Source organism: Rhineura floridana, chromosome 11 (genome assembly GCF_030035675.1).
Source record: "Rhineura floridana isolate rRhiFlo1 chromosome 11, rRhiFlo1.hap2, whole genome shotgun sequence".
In the NCBI taxonomy this organism is placed as follows: domain Eukaryota; kingdom Metazoa; phylum Chordata; class Lepidosauria; order Squamata; family Rhineuridae; genus Rhineura; species Rhineura floridana.
The window spans coordinates 9,070,457-9,089,706 of record NC_084490.1 but is presented as its reverse complement, the minus strand read 5'-3'; the positions used below and the strand labels follow the sequence as shown (position 1 = coordinate 9,089,706).

Below are 19,250 nucleotides of genomic sequence, written 5' to 3'. Positions count from 1 at the left end.
AGAGTTGTTAAGAATCAGAACTTCAGAACACAACAGCAGATTAGGAGCAGGAGGACAGACACTCCATTCTGTTGAACATCATCAACAGGGGAAGGGATGTGGCTCTGTAGCAGAGCATGTGCCTTGCATGCAGAAGGTCCCAGGTTCAAACCTTGGCACCTCCAGGTGGAGCTAGGAGACCCCTGTCTGAATCCTTGGAGAGCCACTGCTAGTCCGTATCAGAGCTTGGAAAAGTTACTTTTTTGAACTACAACTCCCATCAGCCCAATCCAGTGGCCATGCTGGCTGGGGCTGATGGGAGTTGTAATTCAAGAAAGTAACTTTTCCAAGCTCTGGAATACTGAGAAACAGGGAGCTGTGATCTGACTTGGTATAAGGAGGCTCCCTGCATTCCTGTCATTCACTGTGTATTGGAGCGTTAGAGCGTGATGGCCGCACGATCACCCCTTTTGGACAGAAATAGCTTAGCCACTGTACTCCATGCTCTGTTAACTTCCAGACTGGATTACTGCAATCCTACCTATGTGGGGCTGCCCTCGAAGACAACTTGGAAGTTTCAACTCACCCAAAATGCAGCAGCCAGATTACTGGCTGAAGTTCCATGTAGATCTCATATAACCCGTTTTAAAACAGCTGCAATGGTTGCCAGTTGTTCCTTGGTCCAATGAAGGACCCAAGTAACTGAAAGACCATGACCTTCCCTACAGACCATCTCAACTGTTAAGACTGGCAGAGGGAGCCCCTCTTCGTAATTTTGCCACCTCAGAATCCCAGGCTGTGGTGGTCTGCAAGAGGACATTCTCTGTGGCAGCCCCTAAGTTGTGGAACTCCCTTCCCACAGAGATGTGTCTCACAACTTCACTATACAGTTTTCAGTAAATGCAGAAGACACACCTCTTCACCCTAGCCGTTGACATCCAAGATGTATATTTTTAGGAGCCACCCTATTTTTTTGATGTTTCTGATTTTGTTGTTTTACATTGTTGTTAAGGATGTATTTTAAACTGCTGTAATCTGCTCTGGGACCTCAGGATGAAGGATGGGTAAGAAATTAAATACTACTACTACTACTACTACTACTACTACTACTACTAAGATATTGAAAACTCTTTTTGTGTATAGACTAGGTGATATTTAACATTAGTCATACTCAGAGCTGGTCCATTGATTTAAATGGGTCTACTCTGAGTATTGCTGGTGTTAGATATCACCCACTGTTTTCCCCCTCCTTCCAGGTTGTAAGAGCATAAGAACCACTTGCTGGATAAGGCTAATGGAAGTGGCAACAAGGGAACTGGTTCTGTTACGGGAATGAATTCTAAAGTTTAACTATGCGCCATGTGAAAAAGTATTTTCTTCTGTCTTTCCTGAATCTTCTCACATTCAACTTCACTACTGTGTACAGACTGCACACACATTGCATGTAACATGTGACTACCGCTTAGGTTACAAGCAGAGCAAGACAAAGCTGCACCACATCTGCAGGAGAAACAGCTCCAGCTGACTCAAAAGAAGCAATCCAGGCTGCACACTACAGCACAGACACCTTTTTATTCCTCAAAACACAAGTGGCAGAGGGGGCCCAAGGCAAAGCTAACTCCTCTCAGCTCCAAGAAACCTGGTCTCCTGTCCTTTAGCCTCAATGTGGGGCAGGGGAAGGCCCAGGATGTCCAAAGGCAACAGGGAGACCACACGAAGGTTCCTCCCACAGACAACACGGCACACCGCAGTTCTTTGGGGCACATCTCAAACCGTCCACTTCAGACACCTGCATATAAAAGACAGCAGGAGTTTCAGGTATTTGGGGTTTTTGGGGTAACTGACGCCTATAGCTATAAAGATCATTTGCATATGGCTTTGTGAGGCCCGCCCGCAAAGTGGTATATAAATACCTTAAATTCAGAAAAAGTCTCACTATGAGTACTGCTAAACAGCTTTTGCCAATGTGGTGCCCTCCAGATGTTGCCGGCCTACAGATGCCATCACCCCTGGCCATTGGCCATGCTAACTGGGGCTAAGAGAGTTGAAGAACAACAACAACAACGGAAGGCACCAAGTTGGTTACTTCCTGTCCTAACCATTTTTTTGAAAAATTCCTTTGGTAGTCACTGCTTTGGTTCAGGGGGGGAAAAAAGCCCACAACTTTCTTGCTGTTGGTGTTGGTACATATAAACAGTGGAGGCTCACCTGTTAGGACGAATGGGGCGCTGCCCCGCCAATCTCAGTCTGCTCTCAACCACCCCCTACCAGTTTGACTTCGTACTTACAGCCAGACTGGGGGTGGCACTCCCTGTCAGCTCCCTCTCTTTTGTCTCGGTGATGCCCTTATAGGGAACTCACAGGGAAGATGCGGACACAACAAGAGTTAGTTGGCTCTGCTTGTCATTGGCTCTGACTCCATCTACTGTTGGTGGCACTCCCTTCTGCCGTAAAAGTTCCAGTGAGCTCCAGCCACTACTGCAAATAAAAGCTACCCCATAGATAACTAACTTGTGTACATTGGCCAGCAGCCATCTAAATGTTTATATAGTATCGGCTAAAGAAATTACAGGGAGAAACCTTTACGAGCAGCATGGCCCAACAGCCTCAGGCGCTGCCTTTACATCACAGACTCCGTGAGGTTTGAATCCCAGTCCTGGCAATGAACACTTTCCTTATGTTCTTATATACCTGGGAAAGGTGCAAAAGAGGTCAGCAAAAATGAACGGTGTCTGTGTGTTGCAGCAGCACATTCTTGATGAGGGAAGTTGTAGTGCTGCCAGATTTTTAGTTTAGGGAACTTTTTTTTTTTTTTAGTCCAAGGGCTGCATTCGCTTCTAGACAATGTTCCAGGGGCCACATGCCAGAGGTGGGCAGGGCCGTTAGCAAAAGTGGGCGGAGCAACAAATGTGAATTTACTCACACATCCTTTTCTATGCCCCACTCAGGTTAGCAAGAAGCATGGTCAGAAATTCAAAGACACATTCTCGTCAAGCAAACACGCTCAAGGAGGGGGCGAACGAGGACCGGTGAGGGCTGTGTTTTGGGGGAAAGGAGTGTGTCTGGGGAAAGTCCCAAGGGGCAGATAGAAAACCCTGAAGGGGCACATTTGGCCCCACGGCCTGAGGTTCCCCATCCCTGATTCGGGATGGGAGATGACCAGGGGGCGGGGGAGAGATGGTTACTTTAACAGAATGTATGCTGTTGAGAAAGTGGATATTTGAGAAAAGTTTTTAGTGTTTTTGTTTGCCACTCTGAACTTCTTCTGTGAGGAAGGGCGGAATATATATTTAATAAATAAATAAAAGTTTTATTTCCTCTCTTATCATACTGTGATAATTGGCATCCTCCAATGATTCAGGACAGGAGATTGAGGACAGACAAAAGGAAGTACCGAGACCCAGTGTGGGGAAGTGTTTAGAGTGTCTGACCAAGACTTTGGAAGCCAGGAATCAAATCCCTGCTCCGCCATGAAGCTCACTGGGTGACCTTGGGCCAGTCACCATTACTAATCCATGTCACATGGCTGTTGCAAGGATAAAATATGGCGGGGGCGGAGGAAGTTGAGAGAATCTTGTATGCCACCTTGAGCTCCTTGGAGGAAAGGTGGATTATAGATGGAACAGATAAATAAATATACAGAGCACAGTGGACAACAAAAGTGGATTTGCAAGCCCTTATGGTGACTGAGAGACTTGTAACTGCAAGGATGGTATTCAATGCTAGCCCAGCTCAGAGGAGACCCACTGAAGTTAATGGGCATGACTAATTTAGGCTCATTAATTTCAATGGGTTGTATTCAACTAAGTGCTACTTGGAGCACTCATTGAAAGTAGTTAATGAACCTAAGCTAATTGTGTCTATTAACTTCAGTAGGTCAACTATTGAATAAGAGTAGCACGGAATACCACCCAATGGGTCTACTCTGAGTAGGACTTAGCTGAATGCAAACCCAAGACTGGAAGGACAAATGTCAAGCACTCAGTGGTCTGAAGATTTCACTGTCCTTTCGATGCTTGAATGCTCAGCTCATAATCATTAATCTTGTTTAAAAAACCTATTTGGACATATGAACTGTCGATATTCAACCTTATGCTTAAATTAGGATTGCTGGAACATTTTTATTGTCAATGTCAGCTGGTGATTATTTTATTACACAGCACATAACTGACATATGGAATTTGCTGCCACACGGCATAGTGATGGCTACTAGCTTCCATGGGTCTCAAAGGGACTATCAATGGCTATTAGCATTGACCTCTGTGTGGAACATCCATGTCTAGAGGCAGTTTACCTCTATGTATCAGCTGTGCCCTGCTTATATCATCCTTTTGTTTTAACTGCAGACAACCTACATGTCCTTATGAGGATGTTTATGCCTCACCAAAAAAAGTCCAAAAACATATATGTATTACAGACACTTTTAAGCCCCTCTGCCTATGTGTGCCTGTCACCACTCATCTGTTGCCAATAGAAAGGAATACTCAATTTCTGTAAAAGGTTTCCTGTCTGTTTGCCTGGAGGCAATTCCTGATCGGCACTGGCGACTAGGGGAAGCTGCTATTTGCAAATCAGTCTTACCGAGTTTCTTGGTGTGTCCCCAGACACCTGACGCAGCAGTAGCGGGCCCCACAGGATACACACGTGTAGTTTGACGGGAAGCCGCAGACAGTGCAGAAGTGTCGCTGGGGCAGGTTCGAAGGGGGAGCACAAGCTGTGAGGTAGTTGGGTCCTTCACTTACATTCAGGTTCTGTTGGGAGTCGGGGGGGTGGGGGAACAGACTCATCGATGAACTGATTTGATGGCATAAGTCAAAGGAATGACATATAATAGTAATCCTGAACCAAGTCAACCTGGGTTCTGGGCCACTGTCTCTACAGGACTGAAACGGATATTAATATCTTGGGCTCCTGCTGGGAGAAAGGGCGGGATATAAATCAAATAATAAAGAAATAAATAATACTTGTCAGTCGTTTAACACAGGGCAGTCTCTAGGCGGCTTACAATTAAGTTTTAAAACTTTTCAAACTCCATCAAATGCCCAGGTAAAGAGGGAAGTCTTAACCTGGGGCCAACAAGATGTCTGTCTCAGCACCTGGCCTCCCTTTCTGGTTTCTGAGACTGAAGGGCCCATCTGCACTGTGCATTTAAAGCAGTGCCATTCCACTTTAAACAGTCATGGCTTCCCCCAAAGAAACCTGGGAACTGTGGTTTGTGAAGGGCACTGAGAATTGTTAGAAGACCCCTCTTTCCCCCACAGAGGTCCATTTCCCAGAGTTCCTTGGGAAGAGGGATTGATTGTTCAACCACTCTGGAAACTGTAGCTCTGTGAGGCCATTATTTTATTACATATCTCCCCTGGAAGCACTTCCCTGTTCAACAACAAAATGTTGCAGCGTAGAGTGCTCCTGTTTAGGGTTTCAGCTGCTCCATCTCTCCTCCCATAGTCAGTCAACATTCTATGCCATGCAGCATGCTCAGTCCTCACTGGCCTGATTGGGATGGAGGGGTGGCCTTAATTTTGGGGGGTCACGCAGAGGTAAACACATGGGAGCACAATCCCAGCGATATTGATAACCTTAGATTTCTCCATTGATGTCTATGGACAGCTCTCATTTCTATCCCCAAGAGTGGTCCCCTTTTAGCTGCATCACTCTAGGTCAGTGGTAGCCAACATGGTGACCTCCAGAGGTTGTTGGGACTACAACTCCCATCTCAGCCCTGACCATCAGCCATTATGGCTGAGGCTTATGGAACTTGTAGTCTAAAACGATCTGGAGGGCACCACATTCACTAGCCCTACTGTGGCCTCGTGATCAGAAACAGGATAGGCTTTGGTTTTGCCTGAAACCCTCAGCAAGTCTCCAGTTTGAATCTCAACTCTGCCATGAGCCTGCTAAGTGACCTGAGGTTGAGAGACGACAGCTTGCCTCAACCCCCCCCCCAACTCGTTCTGTAAAGTTTATTACAAGGATATTGTTGTTTTAAGCAAAGAATCATTTGCCGTTTTACAGCTAGTTGGCTATCCAAGTCTTGTTCTTGCATAGCACAGCCTCCAGACCGCAAAGGGCAGTTTTGTTCATATGCTGCATGAAAAGCTAACAAAGCACTATTGATGCAAGGTATAGTTTCAACGCCTGGTTAAAATGTTCCTATTTTAAACTTTGCACAGTGTGGTTAAATCCAGGGTGGGGAGGGAAATAAAACAAAAACGAAAAAATAAGATGAGTAACTGTTAAAGATTGTTCATGCCTCACCCGCTTCCTACAAAGGGGAGAGGGAGGACAGACAGGTACCTGTTCTTCAAGCAGAGCTTGGAAGTTCTTGCGGAAACGCAGCTTGAAATGATCCCCACGGGTTTTCTTCTTCTTTTTCCCTGGAGAACTCAACACAGAGAATGGTCTCAACTTAAGCAAAATCTCCTTTCTCCTGAGCTGAGGGGTGACTTGGTGGTCAGCCGAGGAGTCAAATATTCCATGGAACCAAGGATGTCATTGCATAGGTGGCAGATAATTTTTTATTTATTTTTTAATCACTACGGCGTCATTTGTTAGCAAGGGCAGGAATGAGGGCTGCTTGTCCCATCAGCCTTGCAGGAATCCGGGGCAAACTTAGGAAAAGCTTTAACATGCTGCTATTGGCTGCCTCCTAAAACAACAGGAATCTTCCAACAGTGGCAAAAAGTTCACTAGGGATGTAAGAAGGGACCATTTCCCATTCTGCTCTGTGTTTGTCGCGCGCAGCACTGTTTCTGTTCCACTGCAGTTCCTCTTCTGCCAAAAATGACATTATTCCTCTCACTGTCCACTGTTGTAAAATTACATAACATGTGTAATTCACGTAATTAATTACGTAAAATATGTAAGTCACATTGCTATCATGTTATTCCACCCCATTCATTTCAATGCAGAGGAAACTCAAGACAAACAGGAGGGAAAGCATAATCAATTCTGTATTGCTTGCAGACTGAAAGCAACAACAGAAGTGAATACCAATTGTATCAGCTGGATTGATTTCCACTCCAGACATGGGCTGAACAAACAAAGCAATTTCCGCTCCTGTTTTTGTCGGAATTCTAGAGTGATCTTTAGGAATGGTGGAGAACAGGGGTGGGGAGTTTTTTTTTAGCTTGAGGGCCGCATTCCCTTTTGGATAACCTTCAGAGGGCCACATGCCAACGGTGAGCAGGGTCAGAAGCCAAATTGGGTGGAGCAACAAATATAAAAAAAATTAAAATGTCCAGTAGGTAGTTTCTACACACACTCATGCACCTCTCTTTATCTTCCATCCACATTATTATTATATTATTATTATTATTAAATTTATTTATACTCCGCCTTTTGGCCAAAGGCCCTCAAGGCGGCTTACAAAGAAAAATAAACACAAGTATAAAATACATCAAAGAAAGCAATACAATTTACAAAAATTAAACTAAATAACAAATAACATTATTAAGAAGAAAAAATGTCCAGGAAAGAAACTCAGAGTTGAAGACCTTGTCTTAAAAAGACATCCATCCTTTTTCCTGCAGTGTTTTGCATCTCAATGTCACATAAGACATATCAGAGCAAGGACACCTTGCTGCCAGGCAAAAACACTCAGTGTGAAAAGTAGGGGCAGTGAGGGATGTGGGAGAGCTCTGAGGGCCAGACAGAGGTCTGGAGGGCCACATTTGGGGCCCGGGCTGAGGCTCACCACCTCTGCTCTAGGACCACCCGTGATTCCATTTTGTTTGCTGCAGGAACCAGGGAGTCCTTAGGCTGTTTGAAGAATTGGCCTGTTGCCCACGTAGCAAAATCCTTCTTTAAAAACTAACTTTTATCATGGGGTTTTAATAGTTATCAGCATTATTTTTATTGTTAATTTATGTTAATTTATTGTTAATTCATGGAGGACAGGGCTATCAATGGCTACTAGCCGTGATGGCTGTGCTCTGCCACCCTAGTCAGAGGCAGCATGCTTCTGAAAACCAGTTGCCGGAAGCCTCAGGAGGGGAGAGTGTTCTTGCACTCGGGTCCTGCTTGCGGGCTTCCCCCAGGCACCTGGTTGGCCACTGTGAGAACAGGATGCTGGACTAGATGGGACACTGGCCTGATCCAGCAGGCTCTTCTTATGTTCTTACAACATCATCGCAAGGCCAGTGGCATCCGCTCCGGGTTTTAGTCCGAACTTTCAAGGAGCTGTCCAAGGTGCTTACGGAACACAAAGCTAGAGGTACCTGCGAAGGTGGTCTGTGTCAGGAGCAGATATGAACTTTTGTTGGAAAAAGCCAGCCTCAGAGGAGAAGCAGGGTTTTGTTTTCTTTTTAAAAAAACACCTTATTTTTTCTCTGGCTTGGGACAAATTCTAACCAGTTGCTGGGGAGCACGCAAGCGGGAAGAGCTGCTGTTGCACTCAGGTCCTGATCGCTGGCTTCCTATAATGGGCATCTGGTTGGCCGCTGTAAGAACAGGATGCTGGACTAGGTGGGCCCTACAGCCTGATCCAGCAGGGCTTTTCTTATGCTCTTACTGAAGCTGCATCTTGCAGGAGTCAGGGCAGACACAAGGAGACACTTCTTCACACAGTGCACAGTGAAACCCTGTGGGATTCACTCCCACAGGAGGCAGTGATGGCCACCAACTTGGATGGCTTTAGAAGAGGATTAGACACATTCATGGAGGGTAAGGCCATCCACGGCTGCTACTTTAAGCAGCATCGGCGTTGGCTGCCTTGTTCCTGCAGCAAACAGGAAGGAGTTCACAGGTGGTCCTACAGCACGGATGAGGAACCTTAGTTCTGAGGTCAAATGTGGCCCTTCAGTCTCTCTCTCTGGCCCTTGTAGCCACGCACCCCTCACTGTTCCTACTTTGCGCACAGAGTGTTTTTGCCTGGCTGGAACATGTCCTTGAACTCTGATCACGCCTCTCGTGTGTCAGGATGGAGGATAGAGAGGTGTGTGTTTAGAAAACAGCCAACTGTTTCCCCCTGTTCTGCTGAAGCCCTGCCCCCTTTATCCTACTTTGCCAACCCTCAAAGATGAGTTTGTGATCAACCTCTAGCAGCAGAGGGATGTGGGCTCCTTCTGGGAGGAAGGACGGGATATAAATTAATCAATCAATCAAATAACAAATAAATAAGTACAAGAGAAAAGGAAGAAAGCAGAAGATGGCAGATGCTACCATCCCCCCTCTAAAAAACCCCACCAACCCTCACCGGTTTCAGCATCATCGTCAAACTGAGGCAGGCGCTTCACAAGCTGGGGCATGTTGGCGTGAGGGTCATCCTGGAAATTGTCATTCTCCAGCGCCTCCAACTGGCGGTTGAGGCGACGTTGACGGGTGGCCCGGTCTAAGATGCGCCTCTGGCTGGGGTCCTGAGACCGTGCTGAGGGAGGAAGGAGAGAGAGAGACACACAAAGAAGTGATGCCCTCCAAGCTGTAGTCTGCCATGTTGCCAAGGGAGACGCCGCTTGGGCCTTCAGCAACGCTCCTGACCATTTGAGTCGCATCATTTGCTAAGGCCGTATAGAGCTCTATGGGTGCCTGAGTGCAGGAAATATTATTGTTATCGTCATCATCATCAACAACAGTACATTTGTATCCACCTTTCCTCCAAGGAGCTCAAGGAAGCATGCACACATGGTTCTCCCTCTCCCGATTTTATCCTCACAACACTCCTGTGAGATATGTTAGGCTGAGAGACAGTGACTGGTGCAAGGTCACCCAGCGAGCTTCATGGCTGAGCGGGGATTTGAACCCTGGTCTCCCAGGTCCTAGTCCAACACTCTAACCACTGCACCACACTGACTCTCCATTTTTCACCTCTCCACCAGGGAAGAACAGCAGAAAAAGTTTAAAAACAAACCAAGGGTCCAGACTGGGGTGGGGAACCTGTGGCCCTCCAGTTTTTACTGGACTACAGCTCCCAGAATCCCTGACAACTGGCCATGCTGGACAGGGCTGATGGGAGTTGGAGTCCATCAGGATCTGGAGGAACACAGGTTCCCCACCCGTGGTTTAGAGATGGGTGTTTCCCTCTAGCCATCTTTTTTGTCTAATTGGTTAGATTTGCTTTCCTAAACATCAGTCATTGCTATGCTTTCATTAACTGTATGCCTGTGAAACATGGACCATTTATAAATGCCACTCCCAACTTTTTGAAAGATTCCACCGCTGCCTCCAGAAAATTCTGCAAATTACTTGGGAAGACAGATGGACTAATGTTAGCATACTGGAAAAAGCAAAGACTACCAGTGTTGAAACAATGATCCTTCAACATCAACTTCGCTGGACTGGCCATGTTGTTCGAATGCCTAATCACCATCTTCCAAAGCAGCTACTTTACTCCCAACTTAAGGATGGAAAACGGAACATCGGTGGACAGCAAAACAGGTTTAAAGATGTTCTTAAAGCGAATCTAAAAAAATATAACATGAACATCGAGAACTGGGAAGTCTTGGCCCATGAACGTCCCAAATGGAGGTCAGCTATTATCAAAGGTGCTGTGGACTTTGAAGAAGCACGAATACAGGGCAACGGGACAAACGATCTAAGCAGAAGGCATGTCAAACAAATCCTCACCGTGACCATCTTCCATCTGGAAACCTATGTCCTCACTGTGGGAGGCTGTGTGGATCCACAATTGGCTTCCACAGTCACTTACGGACCTTATCTTGGAAGACAATCTTACTCGGCCACAAGTGATCACCAGTTAATGAATGAAATGAAAAACACTGAAAGGCGGAAGAAGACTAGTCAGCAGAATAGTGCTTGCACATTTGGCCTTATGTTTTTATTATTATTTATTTATTGAATTTATATCCCACCCTTTGTCCCAAAGGAGCTCAGGGTGGCAAACATAAACAAAACAATCAAAGGAAAAACATACTGAAACAGTTAAAAACATTCCGAAACACAATTAAAATTTAAAAAAATTCTAAAACACATTTTAAAAAATCAGAGAACGTAGGTAAAAACATTCTTCCACCAGTAATCTTCAGGTTGCCACATTCTATATCCCCGTAGACCCCTCAACCTCAGGGAGCCTCCCCCCACCATCTCAAAGCACCCTTGAAATCCAACTGACACTTTTTTTTTAACATGGTGACCTCACCACCACATACATTTTAGCCTGTGAATTCGTTTTCCTAATGCACCATCCTGTGGCAGGAGCTGGTAGCTACTCTGCCAGAGCATATTTTACGTCCAATAGTTCGCCCTAGCATGGTAAACATCAACCTTAAGAGCCGGCTTACACATTACACCACCCCATGGAAATCAATTTAAACTGCTCCCTCTGTTGGTTGCTATGTAGGGTCACATATCAGGACTGGAAGATTTTAATCAAAGCAAACCTCAAGTTGTTGTGGTGTAGTAAAGAAAAAACGCCCACACACAATGCACACAGCAAATTATCCACCAAGAGCATTTCAATAGGGTGGACAGGTGTCCTTTGTAGTGCTCTACTGAAAAGATTACCTTGGGAAGTGGTGGGATCTCCAACACTGGAGACATTAAAGAGGTAGCTGGACAGCCATCTGTTGGGTATGCTTTAATTTAGCTTCCTGCATTGAGCAGGAGGTTGGACTCAATGGTCATATAGGCCTGTTCCAACTGTACTATTCTATGATTCTATGATTGCAAAGTGACACTCCTCTACTTGAAGGAGCCCCCTATATGAAGGCCTGTCTGGCCCAAGTCCCATTTAAAGATTAAAAATTCTAAGGGAGACCAGAAGAGGCCTTGTAGTTGCCCATCATCAGGTAGCGGACAGGTCACCTGGTCACAGTCTTCTCCACTAGAGTAAGATATGTTTCTATTTACATTTCAGTAATTGTTTCTAAATTTGTGAGCAGCGAGACCAAAAGCACATGAAGTGAAAGTAGTACAGTCTGTAATTTTACCATGCAAAACTCAAAGGCTGCCTCCTCAATCTGGTGCCCTCTAGATCAGCCTTTCCCAACCGGTGTGCCTCCAGATGTTGTTGGACCACAACTCCCATCAGCCTCAGCCATTGGCAATGCTGGCTGAGGCTGATGGGAGTTATGATCCAACAACATCTGGAGGCACACTGGTTGGGAAAGGCTGCTCTAGATGTTTTGGATTACAATTCCCATTAGACCCAGCCAGGTTGCTCCAATATATAACAGGCAAGCAAAGTGACCACTCACAATAGTAGTAATTTTCAGTGCTACACTAGTTTAATATCTGCAGTGGGAGAGAAAACCCTGGTCGTGATTGAATCCAAAATGTATGCAATTTGTTTGGGCTTGTATTGTTTTTCTGATATTATTTTGCTCTTCTGTTTAATTATACTACTTTAAATATGGATCTTTATTATATTTGATTTGAATTTGTAATGTTCTATTCTGATACACTGTATTTTATAATCTTCTATCTTATATTTTAAGATAGATTGTAATTCACTTACAGGCTTTTTTTCCCCATGAGATGAAAAGCAGTATAGAAATGATTTCAATAAATTAATCCTCTGGTTTTATTTGATGTTGAAGGGACAGGCTGGCACCAGCATCGTCTGACTTAGAATACTGTCCATTTCCAGGTTGTTGAGATAGGGTGACATTCTTCATTAGTGAGTCAAAAGACACTGTAGGTTCAAAGAGACACTACACAGGTTTCCATCTAATGAATACAACGCTTTGACAGGGATAGAGAACCAGCACCTCTCCAGCTGCTGGTGGACTTCAGCTCCTATCAGTCCTGAAGTCCAGCGACAACTGGAGTACCACAGGTTCACCGCTTCCAATTAACAGCTCAATTGTGACCCAGTGTGGTCCACTGGGAGAGCAGGGTTCAAATCCCCGTTCCGCCATGAAGTTCCCTAGGTGACCTGGGCCAGTCACTCTCTCTCAGCCTAACCTACCTCACAGGGTTGTTGTGAGGATAAAATCGAGAGGGGGTGAAGTGTGTTTGTACGCCACCTTGAACTCCTTGGAAGAAAGGTGGGATATCAATGTAATAATAAAACAAAAAAAAGGGCCTTTCTACTATTTCTAGGTGCTAAATTAGCATAAAGTTAGTTACATGTTTCCACAGTTTGGGCCTCATTGAATGCTAACTGAAAATTAAGCCTGGGTTATATCATAACTAAAACTAGGGTTGGGTGATACTTTCAGTTCAGTCTGCATTTCAAGCCAAATCTATCAAATTTGCACTTTCCAAAACGACACGAGAACCGAAACACAGTCATCCTTGAAAATTCACACTGTTTGCCAACTAAACAATATTTACAAAAATGCATGTGTAAGGAGAAAGTGTGTATAAAAATGACCATATGAGTTAGGGAGTTGTAGTTCAAAAAAAGTAACTTTTCCAAGCTCTATGAGTTACAATAACATACAAAAATGCATTATATGGCAAGAAGCTACTTGCAAAAATGTGTGCATTACTGAAAACTGCCTACAAAAATGCGTTTATTGGAAGAAATTCACACTAAAATGTTGGAGAAGTTTCATGAGGAATTTTGTTTAAAACAACAACAACCCCAATTGCTGCAGTAATGCAAAGAACTGAATTTAACACCGGAACAATGAGAAACTAACTAACTAAAACTGCAGACGATACAGCAAATGGATGGCTGAATCTATAAAACTATACTTTCGGCTTTCCAGAACACACTTGTTTTCAAATGAGCATTTATTATACTCCATTATCGTTGCAATTAGAGCAGTTTCCTTAAACCAAGCAGGACAAATCGTCCAACGCTCCTTCAATCCCCTCCCCGCATTTCGCTCCAAAGTACCTGAGATTTTCTTCTCCACCATACTGCAAACAAGCAAAGAGGCACAGAGCTCCCACAGAATTCCTACTAGCACTTCAGGTATAAAATCGAAGCGGCTTTCCAACAACTCTGTTTTCTAATGCATCGTTCATAGCACGTTCACCATACGGACAGAAGTGACGTCATTCTGCATCCCGTGCAGATAATTCCGCACAATAGCGCTCTTCAATTTAATACCGGAAGTATAGATTGTATCTCTGTGGAGGAACCCCCCCCAGCCGCCATATTGCTAGAGGCAAACGCACTTCCGCTTGCGCTCGTAAGTCACATTTCTTAAGAGAACGTCGCCACGATGTTACCAGCAAGCGAATCTTTATTGGGGATATGTTTCAGCCGTTCCCAGTTTTGCTTCGCCGGGTCCTAAACTCCGCCGGCTTTAGAACAAATCCTTGCTAATGGTTTTCTTGGTGTGAAGGGAGAGAGGTTAGTATGAAATTGAGACAAGGCTCACAAAGGGCTCAGCCTCGAAAACTTTTTATTTCCAATGTTCATGTTCTGACGACACAATGAAATCACATTCAGAGCATTCTTCTGAACATGTGCAGAGTGCCTACAGAATAACCAGGGCCGGCCACCAAGCGCACTGAAAGGAGTGGAGGAGGAGATAGAAAAAAGTAGAAAAAGGAGTATCAGGACGAAAGGCAATTCTCACCTGTAAACGGAACAGCCAGAATCACTGTGGGACGGACTCTGATTTTTCTATTCATTTAGTCCAGAACTAGGGGACTCCCATCAGCCCCAGCCAACATGGCCAGTAGTTAGGTATGCTGGGAGTTATAGTCCAACAACATCTGGAGGGCCACAGGTTCCTCATTTAGTCAAACCTGTCTTTGTTCCAAATTCAGGTTAGGTCAGTGATATCGGAATTTGCCAATGCATATAATGATTACAGTAAAAAAAAACTGTACATTCCACAAACCAGAAATCAGTGATCTGTAAACAATCAATTATTTAACTTTCCAACTGCGTATGCATAGAATCACTGAGTCAGAAGTGACAAGCTCATCTAGTCCAAAGACTTGCTGATGCAGGAAATCCACTTCATAGGACCACAGGAATGCTTGTTCAGATTACATCTGCACCATATGTTTAAAGCACATCCCTGCCCCAAAGAACCCTGGGAACTATAATTTACCCTAACAGAGCTACTATTCTCCGCACCCTTAGCACATTAAATGCTTTCAATGTATGGTGTGGATATGACCTCGAATGAATCAATTGGGCTGAGTCCCAAGTGAGCATGTATAGGACAGAAGCCTAACAGTTAAATCCTAGCAAAATGTACTCAAGAATTTATTTATTTATTGGGGCTAATTCCCAGGTACAGATCCAGAGGATCTCAGCCTTATACTCACAATCTTTCCTCTGTGTGTGTGTAGGTATCTATAGTTTACTGTAAATCTCTATCAATCTATGGGGCTGAACTGCATGTGATTTCCAGCCTGTTTCAAAATCTTACCTTTGTGTCCCTGAAATCTTACCTAAAATTCCCATTATATTCTTTCACCATTTCTTAGTTTTATTTATTTAACAAGATTTATACAGTGCTTAATCAACAAAAATCTCAAAGCAGTTTACACAAAACAATATAAAAGATATCAAAAGAAAATACTGACAAAATCAAACTTATTTTAAAAAGTAGACACAAGATTTATCAAAAAGTAGATAAAAATCAGCAGTTTTAAAATATACAATGCCTTGCAAAAGTAATCAGACCCCTGACCAATGGTTTCATATTACTGAATTACAAATGGTACATTGTAATTTTGTTCTGTATGACATATTATTTTGAAATACTGAAACTCAAATTCAGTTATTGTAAGGTGACATTGGTTTTATGTTGCGGAATGTTTGTAAGAAACATAAACTGAAACATGTTGCTTGCATAAGTATTCAACCTCCACACATTCATATTTGGTAGAATCATCTTTCGCTGCAATAACAGCTTTTTTGGGGGTAGGTCTGTACTAGCTTTGCACACAGTGTCAGAGGGATTTTGACCATTCTTCTTGGCAGATTCACTCCAGGTCATTCAGGTTGCTTGGACGTTGCTTGTGGACTGCAATTTTCAAAGAGCGCCACAGATTCTCAATGGGATTGAGATCAGGACTTTGACTGGCCTACTGTAGGACATTCACCCTTTTGTTCTTGAGCCATTCCAGTGTTGCTCCAGCCTTGTGCTTGGGATCATTATCCTGCGGAAAAGTGAATTTCCTCCAAAGCTTCAGTTTTTTAGTGGACTGAAAAATGTTCTCTTGCAGTATTTTACCTATATTTTGCTTCATCTGTTCTTCAGTTTTAACAAGATGCCCAATCCCTGCTGATGAGAAGCATCCCCACAGCATGATGTAACCACCACTATAATTCACTGTAGGAATGGTGTGTTAGGTTTGGCATGGGCAGTTTTGCCACACATAGTGCTTTGAGTTTTGGCCAAAAAGCTCTAGCTTAGTCTCATCTGACCACAAAAACCTTTTCTCACATCGCAGCTGGGGCACTCTCATGCTTTCTGGCAAACTCCAGACGTGCTTTCAAATGGTACTTTTTGAGTAACGGCTTCTTTCTTGCCACCCTTCCCTACAGGCCAGTGTTATGCAGAGGTCTTGATATGGTTGACTGGTGCACCATTACTCCACTCCCAGCCACTGAACTCTGTAGCTCCTTCAAAGTGATTGTTGGCCTCTCTGTGGCTTCTCTCACAAGTCTCCTTCTTGTTTGAGTTTTGAGAGACAGCCTTTTCTTTGGCAGTGCCTGGGTGGTGTGATGCAGCTTCCACTTCCTGATTATTGATCCAGCTGTGCTCACTGGGATAATCAAACACTTGGATATTAGTTTGTACCTTTTTCTTAATCTATGCATTTGTATTATCTCTCACTTCTATAGAATGCTCTTTCGTCTTCATTGACCTTCAGATCCACAGCCTGACCAATGAGCCTTCAACAGTGGGGTTTTTATCCTGACAATGTGACAGCAATGTTCATGGTTCACAGGTGGAGGCCAATAGTAAGGTAACTGTGTCCTCAATAGGGCAATTTCTTTCATCTGTGTAAACTGGGAGCTTCCACAGCACAGGGGTTGAATACTTATGCAAGCAACATGTTTCAGTTTTTTATGTTTCTTACAAAAGTAGCATAACATAGTGGTGAAGGTGTTGGACTACGACATGGGAGACCAGGGTTCGAAACCCCACACAGCCATGATGAAGCTCACTGGGTGACCTTGGGCCAGTCACTGCCTCTCAGCCTCAGAGGGAGGCAATGGTAAACCCCCTCTGAATACTGCTTACTATGGAAACCCTATTCATAGGGTCGCCATAAGTCAGAATCGACTTGAAGGCAGTCCATTTCATTGTTTTCCACAAACATTTCCCAACATAACACCAATGTCACCTTACAATAATTGATTTTGAGTTTCAGTGTTTCAAAATAAAATATCATCTTACAGTTCTGGTCGCCTCATCTCAAAAAGGATATCATAGAGTTGGAAAAGGTTCAGAAGAGGGCAACCAGAATGATCAAGGGGATGGAGCAACTCCCTTATGAGGAAAGGTTGCAGCATTTGGGGCTTTTTAGTTTAGAGAAAAGGCGGGTCAGAGGAGACATGATAGAAGTGTATAAAATTATGCATGGCATTGAGAAGGTGGATAGAGAAAAGTTCTTCTCCCTCTCTCATAATACTAGAACTCGTGGACCTTCAAAGAAGCTGAATGTTGGAAGATTCAGGACAGACAAAAGGAAGTACTTCTTTACTCAGAGCATAGTTAAACTATGGAATTTGTTCCCACAAGACACAGTAATGGCCACCAGCTTGGATGGCTTTAAAAGAAGATTAGACAAATTCATGGAGGACAGGGCTATCAATGGCTACTAGCCGTGATGGCTGTGCTTTGCCACCCTAGTCAGAGACAGTATGCTTCTGAAAACCAGTTGCTGGAAGCCTCAGGAGGGAAGAGTGTTCTTGCACTCGGGTCCTGCTTGCGGGCTTCTCCCAGGCACCTGGTTGGCCACTGTGAGAACAGGATGCTGGACTAGATGGGCCACTGGCCTGATCCAGCAGGCTCTTCTTATGTTCTTATCATACAGAACAAAATGATAATGTACCATTTGTAATTCAGTAATATAGGAGCTTTGGTCTGGGATCTGATTACTTTTGCAAGGCACTGTACATAATAAAACAACATGCCAGGGTAGGCCTGCCTAAACAAAAAATGTTTTGATCAGGTGCCAAAAACAAGCTAATACTTGTGAAAATAATATGTGCCATGTCTACACCATAAATTTAAAGCACTATCATGCCACTTTAAAGCAGTCACAGTTCCCATCATCCTGGAAACCATAGTTTGTTAAGGGTGCTAAGAGTTGTCAAGATACCCTATAGCCCTCTCAGAGCTACCATTCCCAGAGTGGTTAACAGCCAATCCCTCTTCCCAGGAAATTCTGGGAATTTTAGCTCTGTGAGGGGCATATTGGTCTCCTAACAACTCTTGGCGTCCTTCACAAACTACAGTTCCCAGGATTCTCTTGGGGGAAGCCATGACAGCTTAAAGAGGTATGACACTACTTTAAATCAGTAGTGCAGATGGCGCCTTACAGTCTCAGAAACCAGAAGCCTGGCACTGAAATAATTTGTGCACTAGGTTAAGACTTTCCTCTCCCCGTGATTCTTAGGGGGAAGCTGTGACCATGAGTGTAGTTGTCCAGGGTCTCAGGGGGTCAGACCCCTTACTTTTTTGCGAGCAGGGTCTCAGCAGGGTCCCTATGTCTTCAGCATCCTACGAGCCAATGAGCATGAAAGGGCAGTGTGTTAGCCACTGAAAAGAGTCTTCTAATGTACTTCCTTGTCCGTTCCTGCTGCTTTAAGCCAATCAGAGTGAAAGGAGGTGAGCCAGCCACTGAGAAGACTATTTTCAGTAGCTAACACTCTCCCCTTTCATGCTGATTGACTCCTAGGGGTGTCTGTTGATGTGGGAGAAGGCATTTACAAGGATCTCATTCTTCACACGGCAGCAAAAGAAAGAGGGGAGGGAGTGTGGCTATAACTGTCGTGAAGGGACCCTGCACTTGTGAATTTGCCACTACATTACTGACCCGGCCGGTTTAAAGTGGTATAGTAGTGTTTTAAATGTATAGTGCAGATAGTGCCATGTTCTAAGTTCTAGCATTCAACACACAAGATATTCTGTGACTGAGCCTTGCTGCCATAAGGTTAAAACCCTCCTCGCAATCTCCCATCCACCTCGTACAGAATTTTTTTCTTGGCAACGTGGCACTAGAGGAAGAGCTTATATTTCCCCCTCTTTCCTCCCCTTTAAATGTTTCGACATCCAGATTTTCTACTACTTTCTTTCGCTGTCCCGAAGTTTCTAGACTCCTAATTGGCCAGGAAAGGGAGGAGCCCCGCGTCCTGGTTGGCCAGCCGCTTGCCCGAGCTGCCGTTTGATTGGATGAAGGGGAAAGCTGCTTTCCCACGGGCTCCATTGAAGAAAAAC

The 19,250-nt window shown here is 44.3% G+C and overlaps 1 protein-coding gene across 2 annotated transcripts; it reads right to left on the bottom strand.

Moving 5' to 3' along the window:
* Nucleotides 1-1,532: 1,532 nt before the first annotated feature.
* Nucleotides 1,533-14,501, bottom strand: ZNHIT1 (zinc finger HIT-type containing 1). 2 transcript variants are annotated; one of them, XM_061592221.1, is made up of 5 exons: nucleotides 14,415-14,501; nucleotides 9,176-9,346; nucleotides 6,277-6,356; nucleotides 4,561-4,730; nucleotides 1,533-1,768 (listed from the first exon to the last, which is right to left on the bottom strand). In XM_061592221.1, the coding sequence occupies exons 1-5, from the start codon at nucleotides 14,467-14,469 to the stop codon at nucleotides 1,747-1,749; spliced, it is 498 nt and encodes a 165-aa protein (XP_061448205.1). In that variant the 5' UTR covers nucleotides 14,470-14,501; the 3' UTR covers nucleotides 1,533-1,746. The 2 variants fall into 2 exon arrangements, with proteins under 2 accessions (XP_061448205.1, XP_061448206.1); XM_061592222.1 differs by lacking the exon at nucleotides 14,415-14,501 and adding an exon at nucleotides 13,724-14,015.
* Between the last annotated feature and the right edge of the window lie 4,749 nt (nucleotides 14,502-19,250).